The 21,123-nt window shown below is 44.4% G+C and overlaps 1 protein-coding gene across 3 annotated transcripts in view; it reads right to left on the reverse strand.

Moving 5' to 3' along the window:
* Nucleotides 1–6,990: 6,990 nt before the first annotated feature.
* ESYT1 (extended synaptotagmin 1) overlaps nt 6,991–21,123 on the reverse strand; it is a 168,680-nt gene continuing 154,547 nt past the window's right edge. For 2 of the 3 annotated variants that reach the window (XM_040341095.1, XM_040341093.1), the window contains exons 30-32: nt 18,649–18,754; nt 10,319–10,368; nt 6,991–8,360 (exon numbers count right to left, since the gene is read on the reverse strand). In XM_040341095.1, the coding sequence (XP_040197029.1) occupies nt 8,327–8,360; nt 10,319–10,368; nt 18,649–18,754 (190 nt within the window). In that variant the 3' untranslated portion in view covers nt 6,991–8,326. Of the gene's footprint in view, nt 8,361–10,314; nt 10,369–18,648; nt 18,755–21,123 lie in introns of those variants that run through there. The other variant, XM_040341096.1, reaches the window with a different exon arrangement.

Here is a 21,123-nt window from a genome sequence, read left to right on the forward strand (position 1 = left end):
ACATCGGCGGGAGGAAGAGAGAGAAACCGGGACATAGATGGTGCAGCGGAGCCGCAGAGGAGGATCGAAGGGGAGACGAAAACCAGCACATATAAGGCGGGGGTCGGTGGCGCAGGAACCCGTTTGTGGTCTACCTGTCACCTGCCTGTGGTCGACAGGTGGACCACGATAGATGGGTTGCCAACCCCTTGCACTACATGGTTTTGGTAAATATAAAGGAAATCAAACAAAAGTTGTATAGTGTGTATCCAGCCTTATGATTTTTCTTGCGTAGAAGACATTTCTTACAAGCATTGAGCAGATAAAGCTTTTAGCCACAAAATCCTGCACATGTGCACAGATTTTTCAAGACATTTTCAAGAGCATACACACAAAACAATAGGGCTGAAAGCATCAGCTGTAATTTGTCTAAGAGAAAAGGATAGTTCACCTTTACAAAAAACTTCTATGCAGGTTAGGGATGTTTGTAGATTAAAACAAGATGAGTAATACCCTTACTATAGAATACAAACCATATGAAGCCTGAGTGGAATATTCCCAGAACGTTGCGAAGTGTGGCCTAGTCGTCGCTGCTCTCCTCCACCATCACACGAGTGAGCTCTTTCTCTCATTCAAACCCCCTCAATGTGATCTTTTGGTCGGAAATTCCGACCGTGTGTGGGCTTCATCTGACTTTTTCTGTCGGAATTTCCAACAAATAATTTCTGACAACAAAAATTTAAGAGCTGGTTATCTATTTTTCCGACGGGAAAATTTCTTATCGGAAATTCCGATCGTCTGTATGCAATTCCGATGCGCATAAAAATATGCATGCTCGGAATCAATTAGACGCATGCTCGGAATCACTGAACTTAATTTTTCTCAGCTCGTTGTAGTGTATGTCACTGCGTTCTTGACGGTCAGAATTTTGTGTGACCGTGTGTATGCAACACAAGTTTGAGCCAAAAACCATGATTTTCTTATCAGAATTTCCGATCGTGTGTACGCGACATTAGAGGTGTTTTGGCTGTGGAGAACCAGTTGCTAGGCAAAGACTAGCGCACACTGCAATTTAGACCTTGCATGCATATGTAAACAATGATCGCACCACACGTGAGATATCGCCATGAAGTGAGAGAAATAACTTTATTGCCAAACCTCCTGTTTAAAAGTCTTACAAGTTACCAGTTTAGAGTTAAAGTTCTGCCTATGGATATTCTAATGTACCATAGTTTGTCGCCATTCCATAGGCGTGTACGACCTTTTGCCACATTTCAGGCTTCAAACATAAAGATATATTTGAAGAATCAACAACAAGTGGGAAACGATCATGAAGTGGAACGAAATTTATTGGATATTTCAAACTATTTTAACAAATAAAAAACTAAAAAATTGGGCGTGCAAAATTATTCAGCCCCTTTACTTTCAGTGCAGCAAACTCTCTCCAGAAGTTCAGTGAGGATCTCTGAATGATCCAATGTTGACCTAAATGACTAATGATGATAAATAGAATCTACCTGTGTGTAATCAAGTCTCCGTATAAATGCACCTGCACTGTGATAGTCTAAGAGGTCCGTTTAAAGCGCAGAGAGCATCATGAAGAACAAGGAACACACCAGGCAGGTCCGAGATACTGTTGGAGAAGTTTAAAGCCGGATTTGGATACAAAAAGATTTCCCAAGCTTTAAACATCCCAAGGAGCACTGTGCAAGCGATAATATTGAAATGAAAGGAGTATCAGACCACTGCAAATCTACGAAGACCTGGCCGTCCCTCTAAACTTTCAGCTCATACAAGGAGAAGACTGATCAGAGATGCAGCCAAGAGGCCCATGATCACTCTGGATGAACCGCAGAGATCTACAGCTGAGGTGGGAGACTCTGTCCATAGGACAACAATCAGTCGTATAGTGCACAAATCTGGCCTTTATGGAAGAGTGGCAAGAAGAAAGTAATTTCTTAAAGATATCCATAAAAAGTGTCGTTTAAAGTTTGCCGCAAGCCACCTGGGAGACACACCAAACATGTGGAAGAAGGTGCTCTGGTCAGATGAAACCAAAATCGAACTTTTTGGCAACAATGCAAAATGTTATGTTTGGCGTAAAAGCAACACAGCTCATCACCCTGAACACACCATCCCCACTGTCAACCATGGTGGTGGCAGCATCATGGTTTGGGCCTGCTTTTCTTAAGCAGGGACAGGGAAGATGGTTAAAATTGATGGGAAGATGGATGGAGCCAAATTCTGGAAGAAAACCTGGAAGAAACCCTGATGGAGTCTGCAAAAGACCTGAGACTGGGACGGAGATTTGTCTTCCAACAAGACAATGATCCAAAACATAAAGCAAAATCTACAAAGGAATGGTTCACAAATAAACATATCCAGGTGTTAGAATGGCCAAATCAAAGTCCAGACCTGAATCCAATCGAGAATCTGTGGAAAGAACTGAAAACTGCTGTTCACAAACGCTCTCCATCCAACCTCACTGAACTCGAGCTGTTTTGCAAGGAGGAATGGGCAAAAATTTCAGTTTCTCGATGTGCAAAACTGATCGAGACATACCCCAAGCGACTTACAGCTGTAATCGCAGCAAAAGGTGGCGCTACAAAGTATTAACTTAAGGGGGCTGAATAATTTTGCACGCCCAATTTTTCATTTTTTTATTTGTTAAAAAAGTTTGAAATATCCAATAAATTTCGTTCCACTTCATGATTGTGTCCCACTTGTTGTTTCTCGAAAAAAAATTACAGTTTTATATCTTTATGTTTGAAGACTGAAATGTGGCAAAAGGTCGCAAAGTTCAAGGGGGCCGAATACTTTCGCAAGGCACTGTGTGTGTGTGTAATATATATATTAATATATATATATATATATATATATATATATATATATATATATATATATATATATATATTTTTTTTTTAAAGCAAAGGCCCTAGAGAAAAAAATGGTGGGTGTTGCAATTTATGTCATACGTTATTTGCGCAGCTGTCTTTCAAACACATTTTTTTGGGAAAAAATACACATCAATGAATTTTAGTGAACACAAAAACAATATAATACCACACTTTTTTGGTAAAATATATAAGATGATGTTACACCGAGTAAATATATACCAAACAAGTCACGCTTTAAAATTGCACACACTCATGGAACTGCGACAAATTACAGTACTAAATTATTCATAGGTGATGCTTTAGCTCAGTCACTTCCTCCCACTGTGAGGCCGGACCTGGATCCCACTGGCCACATCATTACCAGGCTTCCCGATTGCCCGGGAGCACCTGGTAATGGTGACAGCAGGAGGTGGGTGGGCCTTCTCCCACCTGTAAAAGTATTCCAGGGGTCTTTAACCCCTAACTCCGTCTATGTCCACAACTATTAAAGCCTGGAAGGTTGGTCTGACCAGCGAGAGGTATCCTGCCAATGCAGTGTCTCCTAACGTATCCTTCTGGAAAAAAGAAATCCCTACCACACTTCAACATGTTACCAGACCCAATAGTGTGGACGAAATACAAGATCAAAAACATCTCACAGATAGTGGACCAGGGCTCCTTGTGTCCTTTAACCTGTCTCCCTGAAGACTTTACTGTACCCCCCACGCATGATTTAAATTATAGACAACTTTCCCACGCCTTCAAATTGTACATAGGACCTATTTCGCCCCTTCTAGGTTCCATATAATAAACCCCTCCCTTTCCTCAGAGGTGTGGTGACACGCAGGGCGATTATACTCATATTTTTTGGTGATGCCCGGGAATCGCAGGTTATTGGTCAGAGGTACTAGCCAGCACTAATAAGTATACATCAGTTCCAGTCCCCTTAGCCATAGAGGTCTGTCTATTGGGTCTGGTTGACAATGTAAATCATACTAAAGCGGAAAAAAACCCTTGTCAGCCTCCTCCTGTTTTATGCAAGTGAGGCCATCACCTTGCATTGGAAGAAGCAGGCTCCTCCCTCCATTCCCTTTTGGAAACATCTGATCACCAATAATCTATCCCTTTACAGAAACACCTCACCTATGCAAATAGGGGAGAAAAGTAAGAAAAAGTATGGGCCAAATGGCTTGCAGACCCCACTACATCCTCCTAGATACGAAATCGAGCAAAGCCTGAAGTCACATAATTATCTTGTTTAATATTGGATTTTTCCAGGTATGGAAATTTGGATCAGTTTATTCACAATTTCATTATATATTTTGTCTCCTACCACCTTGCGGCAAAGGTTACACGATCAAACCTCTGTTTTCCTTGTGCTGCCCTTGTTAACATCATTAATGCCATGTATACCATATCCAGACCCGTGTGGGCAACAAAATCTTTAGATATTCTGTTTAACTGTTGTCTTCTGGTACTTTTCTTGCACATGTTAAGCTTCAATAAAAAGATTTGGGGGAAAAAAAAGGTATTCCAGCGGCTGCCTGGTCGCTTGGAGTACTTTTACATTAAAGAAGATTGCCAGCCCTAAAAAAATACACCAGGATCTTGGTTGTAGCCTCAACCATTATCCCGGTACAACAACTTCCCTACCTCGATTATATACACTATATATATATATATATATATATATATATATATATATATATAATTACTGTAGCTGGTAGGTAAGAGGTTAAAAGAAGACAGTAAAATATCCTTAATATTTCCTCAACTGATATGAAATCAGAAGGGTTCCTGATTTCAGTTACAATAAGAGATAAAGGGGAACAAGGAAAATTGACAATCTTGGATGTGTCGGTTTCCCAGCAGACTACAGGGGACCAGTTCTAGTAATCAGAGCAAAAATCAGCAGCATGGGTACGGGGAAAATAATTTATCGCATTCTTTTTAAAGCGGGGGTTCACCCTATCGACGGGAAAAAAATATATTTTTTTTATTTTACCTTAAAATCAGGCATTGTAGCGCGAGCTACAGTATGCCTGTCACAAATTTTTTACCGCCGTACTCACCTTGTAGTCGTCCATCGAAGATTTCGGGGAATGGGCGTGCCTATCGAGACGGAGGATGATTGACGGCCGGCTCTGGCGCGTCACGCTTCTCCGGAAATAGCCGAAATAGGCTCGGTCTTCACGACGCGTGCGCATAGCCTGTGCGCAGGCGCCGTGAAGAGCCGAGACCTACTCCGGCTGTCTTCGGGGAGAGTGACGTGCCAGGGCCGGCCGTCAATCATCCTCCCTCTCCATAGGCACGCCCATTCCCCGCGGGAGCCGGAATCTACGATGGACGACTACAAGGTGAGTACGGGGTTAAAAAAAATCGGGACAGGCATACTGTAGCTCGCGCTACAATGCCTGTCTCGATGGTAAAATGTGTCGGGGGGGGGGTGAACTACCGCTTTAAGGTGGGGGGATGGAAAAATGAGACAGAGCAGCTTTAATGCCATGATAGTTATATAAACACTAATGTGTACAAAAGAAACAACACAGACAGTTTTAAAATGTGACCAATTTATTGAATAGTATGCAACAATGGTCATGAGAACACACAAGCACATGATTCTACAGGCAGTGCAAAACATTGATTGTCTTTGTAACAGCTGCATTTAATATCTTGCTAAAAACAGTAAAAAAATAATAAACAAACATAACAATAAAAGCAAACAAATGCCACATCCAATCTTTTGTCTTCCTTTGATTTCCCATTATTTGCAAATACTGACCTAACAGGCCTAAAGCATGATTGAATTCACAGCTTTTGATAGGCGACTGCAGTTGCCATCCCACAATCAATGTACTAATGGTAAAATCTGCAGATTGAAACTTTCCATATTTATTATATCACAATATAAACACAGAATTGTTACCTCTCTGGTTTAGTATTGTTTCTTTCTTCACTTCACTAATCTTGCAGGAGAACAGAACATTCATACTGTATAAATGTGTCAGAATCTGAAATGACCAAATTTGCAGTGACCCATGTAAGTATTAAGTACAATCATCTTAAATATGGCTCCCTAGCAACATGACATATGACAGGTAGGTTTTCGATAAACAAAGCAAAAGAAAACAATGACATTTCTATTTTAAGTGTTTGTAAAGGTAAAGCCTCGTACACACGATCGCATATCTGATGGAATCTAATCCGATGCATTTTTTCATCGGATATCCGATGAAGCTGACTTTCATCAGTCTTGCCTACACACCATCAGTCAAAAATCTGACTGTGCCAAAACGCGGTGACGTAAAACACTACGACGTGCAGAGAAAAATTAAGTTCAATGCTTCCGAGCATGCGTCGACTTGATTCTGAGCATGCGTGTATTTTTTCTCCGATGGAGTTCCACACAGACGATCGGATTTTTCTATCGTTTTTTTTTTTTATTCATAGGAAAAGTTTTCATCGGACAAACCGATCGTGTGTACCTTAAAGCAGGGGTCTCCAAAATTTTCAAAGGGACAGTTTATTGTCCTTCAGACTTTAGGAGGGCCGGATTGTGCCAGCAGGGGCAGAAAATGTCGTCATCAGTGAGAAGAAATATGGCCTCAGGATTGGTGGTCAATAAGAGTAGTGCCCCTATTAGTAGGAGGAATAGTATCCCATAATTGGTAGCAGTGGAAAAAAGAGTGCCCCATTGTTGGTGTTAGTGGGAGGAAAAGTGCCCCACATCAGTGGAAGGAATAGTGCCCCAAGGGCCGGATAGAAGCTAGTAAAGGGCCACATTTGGCCCTCGGGCCGCAGTTTGGAGACCCCTGCCTTAAAGCATGTTCTGTATTAAGGTAAAATAACTTTCAATAGTAAATCCCCTGCAGCCCCCCCCCCCCCCCCAGATATTTACCTGAGGTCCATCTAAATTCAGCTCTGTGCATGTCTACAGAAGCTCTTCTACCCTGCCTTGCAGGATTGGCTGAGAGCAATGAGAGCCATTGGCTCCTGCTGCTACCAATCAAAAGCTGTGAGCTTTGCTGAGTCTGAAAAGATGCAAACTGGACAGCTCGGGATCGAGCACACACAAGTGCCACCATAGGAAGCATTTTCCTATGGGGACACTAAGCAGGGGAGGCTTTACAATCACTTTAAGATATTAACATTTTATTAAACTGCCTATTAAACATGTTGTCCTGTTGTGACCAATCAGGTTCCAATCTGAGCTAGATAATGGAAGTTGTATATGACTATCAGACTAGAAGTATGACGATCCACTATAGCACAGCACACAGGTTTTATTCAGACACCTTAACAAGGCTGCACAATGATCTATAGGAATGTATACCTTTTAACTGACTAACCTTTCAGAACGGAGTTTTAATGTGTAGTTCCATTTCATTACATCTTGCATACATTATACATACAATGCGTCCGCTGTCTCGTAGCTGGCAGGGCATCCAGACAAGCAGACTAGGTCCTGACCTAGAGTCTCCAAAAGTACTACAAAAATGAATGGCCTGGTTGACTACAGCATGTAACCTAAGATTTGGCTAATAAGCCAATATTAATAAAATGGCCAATACTGAATACATTTTTATTTCAAACATATAAAGATTTAATTGGCAGCAATGAGTCATGATTGGTAAAAGATGGAATGTTTTAGCACTTTATTCTGCTTGGAGGGGAACCATTTTTTTGGAGCCACATAATCTTGCCTGGCAATGGTTGCCTTAAATAGAAAGTATGTTTGTGCCACAAGATATACATACACACATATATATATATAAAAAAAACTCACACATCTGATGCTAAAAATTAAAAAAAAGCTGAAATTTGACAAATAAAAGAGTACAGGAGTGGTTGTAACAACCATGTAAAACAGGCATACTGACAGTATAAGGCCTTAAAAGGTAAAAAATAAATCCAACTATAGACATCTTTGGCTCGGTATAATGAGGAATTTCTAAGCAGCAAGCCAGAATGTAAGCACGATTCTGAAAAAAACATTAAGATTATCAGTCCAATAATACTTTCTTCTACATAAAAGCCAACACTAACTTTGCAAGTGTGTACTTGATATCTCTAAAAGCAGCACTTGCTGAACTATAGCAGATGATATCTTACTCCACCAGTAATATAGCCATGCAGCAGAGACACGGGGACTAGGAGTGGAGGAATGGAGTTATACTGGCAACACTAGCCGAGAGTGCCAAGATATATCATTTTACACTGTTGCAGTCCTTAGGCAGCATTAATCCTCATTATGCTTGCAGTGTCTATTGCTTGGCTACATAATGGACCCCACAAGATCCAGGGATGTCACTCTCTGACATGTCCTCTTGTGAAATGCCAGTGAAGGGTTTCTTTGTCCTCCTTCTGTTATCTCTGGAGACTAGATGGGACAGAAGCAGTACGGGTTCAGCAGGCAATGTCTCCCAGAGGAGATTCATGGCTCACGTTCTTCTCAGTGTCACAGAAAATGATTAGACGCTGCTCCTGTCACTCTTCAGCTCGTACCTGCCAAGAGACCAATTGGTTAGAAAGGAAAACGTTGCAGAGGTCATCAGAAAGTTGGTACAAACAACAGCCCACCAATACATTGTATAGACCTGCTATTTTTTTACAAGTAAAATTGTACCTTATAGACAAAAATATTCTATATTAAAGAGTCAGTCCACCATCAAAAGTGATATTTCAGTTTTAGATACTGTATTTATTGACGTATAACACTCACTTTTTTACCCTGGAAATAGAGGGTAAACTGTGCCTGCGTGTTATACGCAGGGGGCTGTGGAAAGTTTTTTTTCCTGAAACTTCCCTCTTAGGCTGCATTCACACCTGAGCGTTTTGTCGCCTGAAGCTCCAAAACGCTAGAGGGGAAAAAATACATTATTCTCAATGGAGATGGTTCACATCTCCACTCCAAAACGCCTGACGCCGAACGCCTGAAGCTCAAACAAGTTCTGGACCCTTTTTTGTCGCTCGAATTGAGCGTATTTGGGCTGTTTTTACATTTCTACGCCCATCCCCATTCACGTACGACTTACGCAAACGACGTAAAATACGACGCGTTTCCGACGTCCATACCTTAACATGACTTACCCCTGCTTTATGAGGGGTAAAGTTACGCCGGTCGTACGCCTTACGTAAACAGCGTATTTTAATACGCCGGGCGCAAGTACGTTCGTGAATCGGCGTATCTAGCTCATTTGCATATTCAACGTGGATATATACGGAAGCGCCCTTAGCGGCCAGCATAAATATGCACCCCAAGATACGACGGCGTAGGAGACTTACGCCGCTCGTATCTTGGCAACAGTGAGGCGTATCTGATTCTTTGAATCAGGCGCCAAGATACGAGGCCTCACATTCAGACTTACGACGGCGTATCTGGAGATAAGTCGTAAGTTGTTTCTGAATCTGGCCCACCTCGTCTACAAAATAGGAGATAGAGTTCTGGCATTTTTATTATTATTTTTTTTACTAGTGATGGCAGCGATCAGCGATTTTTAGCGGGATTGCGGCAGACAGATCGGCCACTTTTTTTTAGACCAGTGACACCAATATAGTGATCAGTGCAATAAAAATGCACTGATTACTGTATAAATGACACTGGCAGGGAAGGGGTTAACACTAGGGGGCGCTCAAGGGGTTAAATGTGTTCCCTAGGTAGGTGTTTCTAACTGTGGGGAGAGTGGACTGACAGGGAGTACAGAGAGATCACTGTTCCTAACCACTAGGAACAGACGACCACTCTGTACTCCCCTGACAGAACAGGGATCTGTTTGTTTATATTGACAGATCCCCGTTCTGGCTCTTTGTGGAGCGATCGCCCACTGTATCTATGTAGAGCCGACCTGCTGCAGTGTATAACTATGGCGGCTTGTCCGTAAGTGGTTAATGTGGTTGTAAACCTCAGACATAAAATATGAACAAAGCATATCCATCTAGAGTGTTTTCTTGTCTCAATTAAGAGCACAATGTGTCATTCCTGTCCGCTGCCGAGTTATCCTGACATCAAGTGGGAAAAAAAGGTGACAGGGGAGGGAGGGATCTCCAGCACATAGCCTTTGTTCGACAGCCTCAGCTCAGTTCTTGTGTGAAGTGGGGTGTGTCAATTCCATCCAATCAGCTCTCAGAGCTCTGGTTACTGAGCTCTGCAGAGTGTAATTTCAGCTCTCCGCTCACTTGTCTGACAGCTCAGATAAGCTTTATAAATTCTGGACTTTGAACAGATGTAGAGAAGGGAAGACTGCAAATAAACAGGCTTGGGAGGATTTGTTTTATCTCTGTGTATCGCCTGAGGCCAGTCACTTTACTGGGTATATGTAAAGGTTTACAGCCACTTTAAACTTGCTAATAGGCAACACATACTTCTGCAAGTTTTTGTCTGAAAAAAAGAAAGGTCTCAGGTTTTCTTATGTAGACTATAATGCTGACAGTACATGAAGAACGACATACTGTTAGACACTTACCACTGGTTGACTCCTTTTGACAAGTCCACCTGAGAGAGGTCAATAATAACCTGCAATAAAAAGGTAGATACAAGCATTAAAGGCACGCTCTAGTCAAAAATTAAGCCTTTCACAGGTAGGCCGAGAGCTCCACCTATAAATACCACAGAGTCTTAATGCAACAGTCCACCCAGTTATCCACTGCGAGTTCCATTCCATTTTAATATGTGGAGTAGAATCAGTCACCAATCAGATACAAACCTGTCCTAGAAGGCCAAATCTGACTGCTGTACATTCCTCATAAAAAGAGTCTGAGCCTCAGCAAAGATTCAGTAAGCTGTGCCACACAACCCATGTGAGTAGCTTTGTGGAGTGTGGTTGCAGTATAATATGCAGGACATTCACTCCGTTTACCCACATCTGACTATAAACACAGCCTCCAAGTTGTAGTAATGTGTAACTCTGTTTAGCCAGCCTAGATATTTGTATAGCCCGGGCATACAGCAGAACCAGGATGTCTACCTGTCCTTTTTACTACTTTTTCTCTAGACGTAAAGAGTGCCGCCTTGTCCTCAGTGTTGACCGTAAAGTCAATAACTTAACACCAAGTTCACTATATGGACCTCTTATATATTTGTACATGTTGATCATATCCCCCCTAATTCTCCTCTTCTCAAGAGTGAATAAATTCAGTTCCTCTAATCTTTCCTCATAGCGGAGCTCCTCCATGCCTCTTATCAGTTTGGTTGCCCTTCTCTGCACTTTCTCCAGTTCCTCAATATCCTTTAAACCTCATCTGTCACAAAGTCGCCCAATTAGACAGAGCATTGAGGTTGGCTTGTAAATTTGAGACATCCTGTAAGGACGTTATTCCACTGCATAGCTTGGTGTCACCTGCAAAGACAGAAATTTTACTTTTGCTCTCAGACCCAATATCATTTATAAAAATATTAAAAAGTAAGGGTCCCAGCACTGAACCTTGGGGTACACCACTGATAACCTTAGACCATTCAGAGTAAAGCTGCGTACACACGACCTTTTTTCATGTCATGGAAAAAATTCATACACACGATGGAAAAAAACACGTGGAAAAAAATGCTTGAGCAAAGCGCAGTGACGTACAACGGCACTATAGAGGGGAAGTTCCATTCGAATGGTGCCACCCTTTGGGCTGATTATGCAAATTTCCCTTTTGATAACTAGCTTCTGAGCATGCGCGTTTTTTTCCCCGTCGTTAAAGCGCACACACGACCGGTTTTCACAACGAAAAAAACAACGAGAAAGAATAGAGCAGGTTCTAAATTTTTAATGCCCATTTTTCACGTCGAGAAAAATGCTCTATAGAAGTTAAACTAACAGGTCTATAGTTACTTGGTAAAGACTGTGGCCCAGATTCAAGTAGAATCGCGCAATATTTGCGTGGGCAAAGAGCAAATTTTTTTCTCTGCGCCCACGCAAATATTGCGCTTTGCCCGCGATTCACGGAGCAGTTGCTCCGTAAATTGCGCGGGCAATATGCTAAGCAGCCGGGCGCAAGGCTGCCTAATGTAAATGATCCCGCCGGGGGCGGGAATCATTTAAATTAGGCGCGCTCCCGCGCCGAGCGAACAACGCATGCTCCGTCGGGAAACTTTCCCGACGTGCATTGCGGCAAATGACGTCGCAAGGACGTCATTTGCTTGTAAGTGAACGTGAATGGCGTCCAGCACCATTCACGGTTCACTTACGTAAACGACGTCAAATTTAAACGTCGCGAGCGGGAGGCGCAGCTATACTTTAGAATTGGCTGCGCCTGCTATTAGCAGGAGCAACCTTATGCTAAAGGCGCCGTACGGAAACTCCGTACCTTGCGTGAGAAGGGCCCGCGCAACTTTTGTGAATCGGTGGTAGTATGCAATTTGCATACTACACGCCGATCACAAAGGCCGCGCCCCCTAGCGGCCAACGCAAGAATGCAGCCTGGGATGTGAAGGCATAAGGAGGCTTATGTTTGTCACATCCTAGGCTGCATTCGGTGTAACGAGGTTCCTGAATCAGGAGCACTCGTTACACCGGAGCAAGTAAGCACTTGCGCCGCGCAACTATGGTTGCGCGGGCGCAAGTGCTTCTTGAATCTGGGCCTTTGTTCCCTTTTTAAATACAGGCACCAGATTGGCCCTGCGCCAATGATTTGCATGTGCACACAGCACGAAGAGCCCGCACTATTGAGGCTTCATGTGCTTATAGCTGCTTGAAATACACCCTTTGTTTTACAGCTGGGATACTATTCAATGTGATCACCTCAGTATCCATAGTGAGAATACACTGTCTAGAGCAGTGGTTCTCAACCTGGGGGTCAAATGAAGATTTGCCAGGGGTCACCGAATCCTGGGATGTTCCATTCCCCCCACCAAGGAGTAAGAGAAGGAATAAAAATAGAGAGCACATTGAAGAGAGAGGAAAAAAAAGAGGGGAAGGAACAAAGAAAAAGGGAGAGAGAGAATAAGAGAAAGAACAAGAAAGACGGCTAGAGAGACGGAAGGGGAACAAGAAATTAGGATAGAGAGAGATAAAAGGGAAAGAAAGGAGAACAAAAAGAAAGTGGTACATCCTAAAATGTACCATAAGGGATTTTATTACTGTACGAGTGGAAGGGATTCAGGCAGCGCTAAATGTCTGTGGGTTAGGGGCGCAAATTACTTGTCTTGTCTTGGGTGCTAACAACCTACGCTACAAAAATAATATTACTGTTAGGGGTCCCCACAACTTGAGAAATTTTATTAAGGGGCCACGGCACTAGAAGGTTGAGAACCACTGGTCTAGAGGGTGTTCAAGCCTCATTCAGGCTCAACACTATAATAATGGCCACGGGATATATTAGTACAGCACGTAGCACTCAACCTTTGATTCCTTGGATGTTGATTATTATAAGACTGCCTATCCTCAGGTTTTTTTTTTTTTCCCAATTGTTTTTATTAATGTTTTCACAACATACAGAAAAGAAAATTTAAACAGACAATACAAAGACATACAATTACACAGCTCAATTGTGCATATAGTATACAGGAAACTTTGTGCTGTAATTCACTACCACAGTGCGCTTCAGTTGCAATGTCAGGCATGATGGGGGCAGGGGTGCACCCAGCCACCAGTATGGCACTAACTCACGTGTCGACACCTGAGACTAATCCATATCAGCAGTGGGACCTAGGTTAAATGATAGACGTGATGGTTATATGGAACAATCATCCAGCAGTTTCCGACTCAGCCAACCAGGCTCGCCAAACTTTATCATACTTCTGTGGACATCCACGGTTGAAATATGTATCTTTGTACAGGGGGAGGCTGGAATTGACCAGACGTCTCCACTGCATCAGGCAGGGGGGCGTGGATTTCTTCCAGTGCATAGCAATATTCTTACGTGCATAAAAAAGTAGCAGGCTTATCAGTGTACGTTTAGCTGAGGACGGAACAATGTTTTCAACGATACCCAGGAGGCAGACCTCCATTGCCAGGGGCAGTTGAACTGCTGCAACCTTGTTAACCAATGTTAGCACCTCCTCCCAATATTGTTTCACTACAGGGCATTGCCAGAAGATGTGAGAGAAGTCGCCAGGGGAGGCGCTGCATCTCCAACACTCCGGGGAGTGCGCAGGGTTCATTTTATGAAGTCTATGCGGGGTGAAGTATGCTCTATGCACAATTTTAAATTGCACTAGTCTGTCCCGAACCGAGACCAGGGTGCTAAAGGGGAGGTCCCACACGTCATCCCAATCGTCCGTGTCCAATGTGGGTATGTCACTCTGCCACCTGGATCTCAGCCCGTCTAGGGGAGGGAGAGACACAAAGGTCAGGTAGGAGTACAAGCGCGAAGTGGGCTTCGCATCACAACCAAACCTAAGTGTTCTCTCCAGCTCCGACTGGGCCACGATGCATGTCGACCGAGGAAATTGAGCTGTAAACGCATGTGACAGTTGGTGATGTCTGAAAGCATAATGTGGAGGTAGATTAAATGTGGACCGGAGCTCCTCGAAGGGCATCAACTCATTTTGCGAGACAATGTGTGACATCAACTTGATGCCGCGTCCCGACCACGCAACAGGATCTGGAAGTCTATAGAAGTGGTCTAAGGTAGGGTTCAGCCAGATAGGGGCATTGGGGGAAACCTCGGTGGGTTTGCACTTTTCAATAGCTAGCCCCGTCCGCCATGCCCGTAGCGTGGTAAGCATGGAAGGTGTCAGGGGGTACGGCGCGCCTGGGCCCCGGAACAACAAGAACCGGAGGGCCTCCAGCGAGCCGACCACCGAGGCTTCCAGGGCGGTGGAGGTGTTAGTCCCGTCCGGGCGTAACCACCAGGCCGCGGTCACCAACTGGGTTGCCAGAAAGTATTTGTAGCAGTCGGGGAATGCCATTCCCCCCTGCGTCCGAGGCCTCATTAACGTTGCCAATTTGTATCGTGGCGGAGAGGTGCCCCAAATGAAAGAGGAGAAAATTCGGTTTAATTTGCAAAAGAAGGACTTGGGCACCCACTGAGGGGAGTGGAGGAAGAGGTATGTAAGCTTTGGGACGATTTTCATTTTAAGGAGATTAACCCTTCCCCAGACAGATAGCGGGAGATTTTCCCAGGCCTTAATCCTCGACTGAGTCTCCAGGAGGACTGGGGTCAAATTTAGTAAAATAAAGTCTGTGGCCAAGGCTGAAACATGTACTCCTAGGTACTTGAATGAATCAACCCAACAGAGAGGATTATCAGGTGGGGAGGTAGACCTGGCCGCTTGGTCAATCGGGAAGAGCAGCGACTTGGACCAATTCACCCTGAGTCCAGTGACCAAGGCGAACGCGTCCAGCACAGTCAGTGCACCCCGCAGCGAGGGACCCGCGTCATTTAAGAATAGCAGCATATCGTCCGCGTACAGGGCCACCCTCTCCTCCAGCAAGCCCACACAAAGTCCTCTAATAAGTGGTGAGGTGCGGAGAGCCTCCGCCACCGGTTCAATGGCAAGGGCAAAAAGGGCTGGAGAGAGAGGGCAACCCTGCCTCGTTCCCCGGTAAAGCCTGAAGGGGACAGATAGTCCCACATTCAGACGCACCAAGGAGGTGGGAGCCCTGTAAATTACCTGAAGCCAGTCGATAAACCGTAAGGGGAATCCCATTCTTCGCAACGTTTCCCATAGAAAAGGCCATTCGACCGTGTCGAAGGCCTTTTCGACGTCCAACGAGGCCACAGTCCTCGTTCCTACGTTTAGGTGTTGGGTGTGTATGTTGGTGAAAAGCCTTCTGAGGTTCACATCCGTGGACCTCCGGGGCATGAAACCCGTCTGATCTGAGTCTATTACCGTGGGCAGCATGGGATATAATCGAAGGGCGAGAAGTTTAGTCAGGATTTTAAAGTCGGTGTTAAGGAGAGCAATGGGCCGGTACGAAGCACATAGAGTTGGGTCCTTGGGAGGTTTGTATATCAGTGTCAAGTGTGCATGGTACATGGACAAAGGGAGATTCCCGTCTGTCAGGCTGGAAGTGTATATCTGGGCCAACAGGGGGGCCAAGAGGCCCACATGTGCCCTGTAAAAGTCTAGGGGGAGTCCATCTGGGCCAGGCGCCTTCCCCGGCGGGAAGGACTGAATGGCGTTCTGTACCTCGAGGGCCGTGATCGGTTTAACCAAAGTCTCTCTCTCCCCGTCCGAAAGCCAGCCTAGTGCCAACGGGTCCATCAAAGCATTCAGGGACTCAGGTCGGAAGTCTGTGGGCAAACTGGAGGAATATAACGTCTTATAGAAATCCCCAAAGGTTTGGAGAACATCTTGTTGGGAGGATACGGTTCCCCCCTTAGGAGTCTGAAGGGACGAGATTGTCGTGAGGGGTTGGTCGTGTTGGGCCATCATAGCCAGCAGGCGACCATTGCGGTCCCCTTGTTCAAAGGCCCGCTGCTTGCCCTTGTGGATTTCCAGGCGCGTTGCCTCTGCCAGATGTAGCTGCATGTCCCTTTGGGCCACCATCAGAAGATCAAAGTGATCCGGGGTGGGGTCCAAATTGTATCTGTCAGTGCTGTCAGTGGCGATGCGTTCTAGTTCACGAGTCTGGGCCGAGTGTTGTTTCTTGACATTGGCTATGGAGGAGATGTATTGCCCTCTAGTGTATGCCTTAAAGGCATCCCAGACAACCCCGGGGGAGGAAGTTCCTGCGTTATGTACCCAGAACTCAGAGAGTAGGGGGGGTAAGGTTTCAGCTATGTCGGGGTGAGTGACCCACTGCGCTCCCAGCCGCCAAAGCGCAGCACTGCGCGATGTCGGAGACCGGAGCTCTACTACCAAAGGATTATGATCCGACAGCCCGCTAGGAAGATATCCCGCCCCCAACACATCCGCTAACAGTGCGGGGTTGGAGAAGGCCAAATCTATCCGAGACGCCGTCTTGTAAGAAGCCGAGAAGCACGAATAAGCCCTCACCCCTGGGTGCTTCCATCTCCAGATCTCCTCCAGACCCACCGCCTGAGCCCAGGCAGGCAGGTCTAGGGATCTATGTTTAGGCGGCACCGGCCTATCTAAATCATGTGACAGTATAGAATTGAAGTCCCCCATTATCAGAACCCTCCCCGGACAGAACGGGGTAATCTTATCCATCACCTCGTACAGTAAGGCAGGTGAGAAGGGGGGGGGGGGATGTAGAGGTTAACAATGATGTATCTCTGAGCCCAAAGCGTGAAGACCAATATCACATATTTACCTAGGGGGTCCGTACGGACCTCCTCAATCACACAAGGGAAATTTTTGTGAATAAGGATTGACACCCCCCTGGCATAAGTAGAATAAGTAGCATGTATCGCCCGTTGAACCCATGGCTTTTTAAGAGTTAGGATCTTGCTGCCCATAAGATGAGTCTCCTGAAGCAGAATGAGCTGGGGCGAGCGGGTTTTTAGGTACTGGAAGAGGGTGGCACGTTTAAACTTGGAGTTCAGGCCCCTGACATTCCAAGAGAGGATGGAGAATGAGTCAGGCGAGCGGTCAGCCATTCGGTAGAATAGACAAAAAATGGAAAGGATAACTATCTAGGTACACCCCAGGGCATCCCAGGGGCAGCAAGATCCCAAGCACACAGCACTGTACATTGGCCTATCCTCAGGTTTATCAGCAATTGTATCATCACTATTTGGACTGTTACAAAATCATGCATTAACAAGCTCCCAAGTTTTGAAGGACTTACCGGTTCCCCTGCCCTTCATCAGATATATAGGCCACCATTTCACTTGACATCTTGCCTGTGTATTTCTTCATGGCGTCCAGACATTTGCTTTCCCTGTGTGTCTATGTTGTCATGTTTTTTGTCAGTGTTTGTTTGGTATCCACACCCTACGTACTCACTGTAGTATTGATGTGGAAGCCTGTGTTATTGTGAAGCTGCAGTACTAACTTTGGCAAGGAACATTATATTTTGCCTTTTTATCTTGATGGTATTGATAAATTATATTCTTTGATTACACTCTAGTATGATCCATTTGTTACCAATAGTAACCCCGTGTTTTTCTGGTGTTCTATACCATTTTTTTTTCTTGCATTATATGATTTGGTTATGGTAACAATGCCTGATGTGGTGAGTGATCTATAAGTGTTCACTATATTACATTGGACAACTTTCTGGTAAACCCGTCTTTTTGTCAGGTTTTGATGGACTGCCTTAAGCCTGAAACCTGGTGGGTTGAACAAAAAAAACTGACAGCTCTAGGCAGAGCTGATGTGCTAACAATCCGATGTTAGTGTTCTGACAGGAGGACGCCCCTCCTCCGCCAAAACACTCAGATTGGGAGCTGGTCGGCTGCTGGTTTTCCAGCATGCTCTTCCGACAGAAGCTCCTGAATGGCCAGCTTCTGTCAGACTAGCTGCCATACACACGGGCCGAAAGTCGAACGTTTTTTTTTTTTATTGAACCGGCCGATGACGTCCGGCATTCAGTCTATGTGTACTAGGCTTAAGTCTGTCCTCAAATGAAAGTCTTAGGACAGACTCAGTTTCCTCTTATTATCATATAATGCAGAAGGATGGCTTCTAAATCTTGTTGTTAGGAGAGTGTTTAAATAAAATTTACAACTGATAATGAGATCTGCTAGTACAGTACAGACAAGGTTAATAATTGCAAACACACCTCCCCATCCCTCTCATAAACAATGAGAACTAAGTAGGATTTTTCAGCGCTACAGTTATCAGAAACGAGCATTTAAAATGATGAGCAGCAATTTTTACTTTATGAATGAGAACATGTAACAAATATAAAGTAGGTGTTATCGCAATTTGGCTGCAAAAGTGATAAAGACTTTAAGGTTCAGTTCTACAAACATTTATTCGGGAATATTCTGCTTGGTGATTTTGTAATAGTTTTACCTTTCCGATCAGCTCCTTTTCCCTGGACATGAAGGAAACATTATTTTTCACAGATATCTCCAGTTTCCTCCTTGTGGCTTCCTCCACTGGAATCTCCCACTCTAATCTGTAATCACAACAATATAGATTCAGTACATTATTTACCTGCTCTACCAATACATGCACAATACGGACAATGACAAAGACTTTTAAGCCCTCCTGTAAGGGCTCATTTACACTTGCTTCGACTTCAACAACATTCCTTTTTTGATGCTTCAATGATGCTTTTATGAAGCTTTTATGAAGCTTGGCAGATCCTTGTTTGTGTGTGGATATCTGATACCTGCAATATCTCCAAAACAAAACAAAGCTAAAGCTGAATAAAAGCTGCAGGTGCTATAAGCAAGCTTTGCCATAGATTTTTTTGGAGGCTTTGGAAAACACATTGAAACGCCACTAAAGCGACATGGGGTATAATTTATGAAGCAAAGCAAGCACAACGTGTGAACAGGACTGTAATCCAAATATTTTATTTAGTGACAGGTTCTTTGACTGGCGTTTAGAATGCTTTATACAATGCCACATTTTGAGGCTGGGTTCACTTATATGCGAATTGGATGCGACTTTCTCTGCTCTCAATGGAGCCGGTTCACACACCTCCGGGGCAGCCAAGGTCCGCATTTAGAAAGGGTCCTGTGAGTTTTTGGTTTACGGTTCAGGTGCGAATTCAAGCAAAAATTCGGACCTGAGTTGGTGAACAGGGACGCACCTGCCCCCCTGCTGTGAGCCGCGGCCGCAGCATATGTGAACCCAACGTTAAGCAAGTGTAAACGAGTCCTAAATCTTGTTTTCAAAATTGTTGGAAAGTGTTTAAGCACTACATGCTCATTTCTAATGAAAATGGTTCCACTGTGTATATTACTATACATTATATGGGAAAATTCCCAAAAATTCTGAACAAGAAAAAAAAAAAATGGTTCGCATCATTCCTGGAAAATCGATCTCAGTCAGTGAAACTAGGAGCCTTCACGTCAGAAGCCTGCACCGTTACATGTGGAGTCCCACAAGGATCACCCCTGTCGCCAGTGCTCTTCAACATCTACCTCCGCTCACTGCTGTCAATCGTCAGCAAACAAGACCTGCTCTATCACTCTTACGCGGACGATACTCAACTTTTACCTCCGCATCACCAACAAAAAAAGACCAATATCATGGATTGGAAAAATGGCTGACATTGATAGATAATTGGATGACAGAGAGCTCCCTCAAACTCAATGGATCCAAAACAGAACTGCTCCTTCTCCACGCAAACCGGAAGACAAATTCTAGGACGACTTGGGTTGCTCCCACCATCTTTGGACAAACCATCACCCCTAGCACTAAAGTAAAAAGCCTTGGAGTTATCTTTGACTCAGACATGAATATGGACGCACAAATAGGATCAGTGGTCAACGGATCGCACTGCACAGACTCCTCCCCTTCATCCTGAAAGAAGACACAGCAGTAGTAGTTGGAACACTAATCAATTCCAGACTCGACTACGCAAACTCCCTCTACCTAGGACTACCGAAATACCAGATTGCTAGTCTACAAGTTGTCCAGAACACTGCAGCCAGACTGGTAGCGGGTAAAAAAACGTGGGAACCAATCTCCACGGCCATGAGGACCCTCCACTGGCTAGCCGTAAAGGACCGGATGACATTTAAGACCCTCTGCCTCACCCACAAATGCACGCAAGGAAACGCGCCGCAATACCTATGTGAGAAAATAAAACACTACACCCCAAATCGGGTCCTCCGATCAACTAATCAGAACCTCCTCCACATCCCCAAATCTCTCTACAAAACGAAAGGAGAACGAAGATTCGCTGTCCAATGACCTCAGTTATGGAACGCTCTACCCGCAGACATTCGGTTGGAGGAAAATCATCGGGCCTTCAGAAAAAAACTTAGGACTCATCTATTCTGAAGCATGGCTGGACGACCACATTGGTTACAGCGCCTTGAGGCAATTTAGTTTGCATTTGTAGCGCTATATAAGTTACTCACCCCGCCCCCACCTCTCGTTTTTGGATATCTTTTTTTTTTTTGGGGTGTTTTGTACTTTGAAGTTTTTCCAGCAGGACTTCTGTCACACGATCTGACTTTTTGACAACAAACTTCAAAATGAGCAGGTTTTCAAAAAAATCTGAGCGTCTGTACACTCCATCGGACAAACTTTTTCGGTTTTCATTGGACAAAAGTTCGCTCTGCAAACGGACAAACTTTTCGGCAACAAAAGTCCTATGTTGGCTAATCTTATCGTGTGTACAGAAGTCCATCGGACTTTAGTCTGAAGTACAAACACGCATGCTCAGAAGCAAGGGCCAGCCGGAAGCGTTCTGTCTTGTAAAACTAGCGTTCGTAATGGAGATATCACATTCGTGAAGCGGCAAGTTATGAAATCTCGAAATGCAGCGCACATGCTCTTCTTTTTTAATAATGGGATAATAATGAA

This window comes from Rana temporaria, chromosome 2, assembly GCF_905171775.1.
Source record: "Rana temporaria chromosome 2, aRanTem1.1, whole genome shotgun sequence".
NCBI lineage: Eukaryota > Metazoa > Chordata > Amphibia > Anura > Ranidae > Rana > Rana temporaria.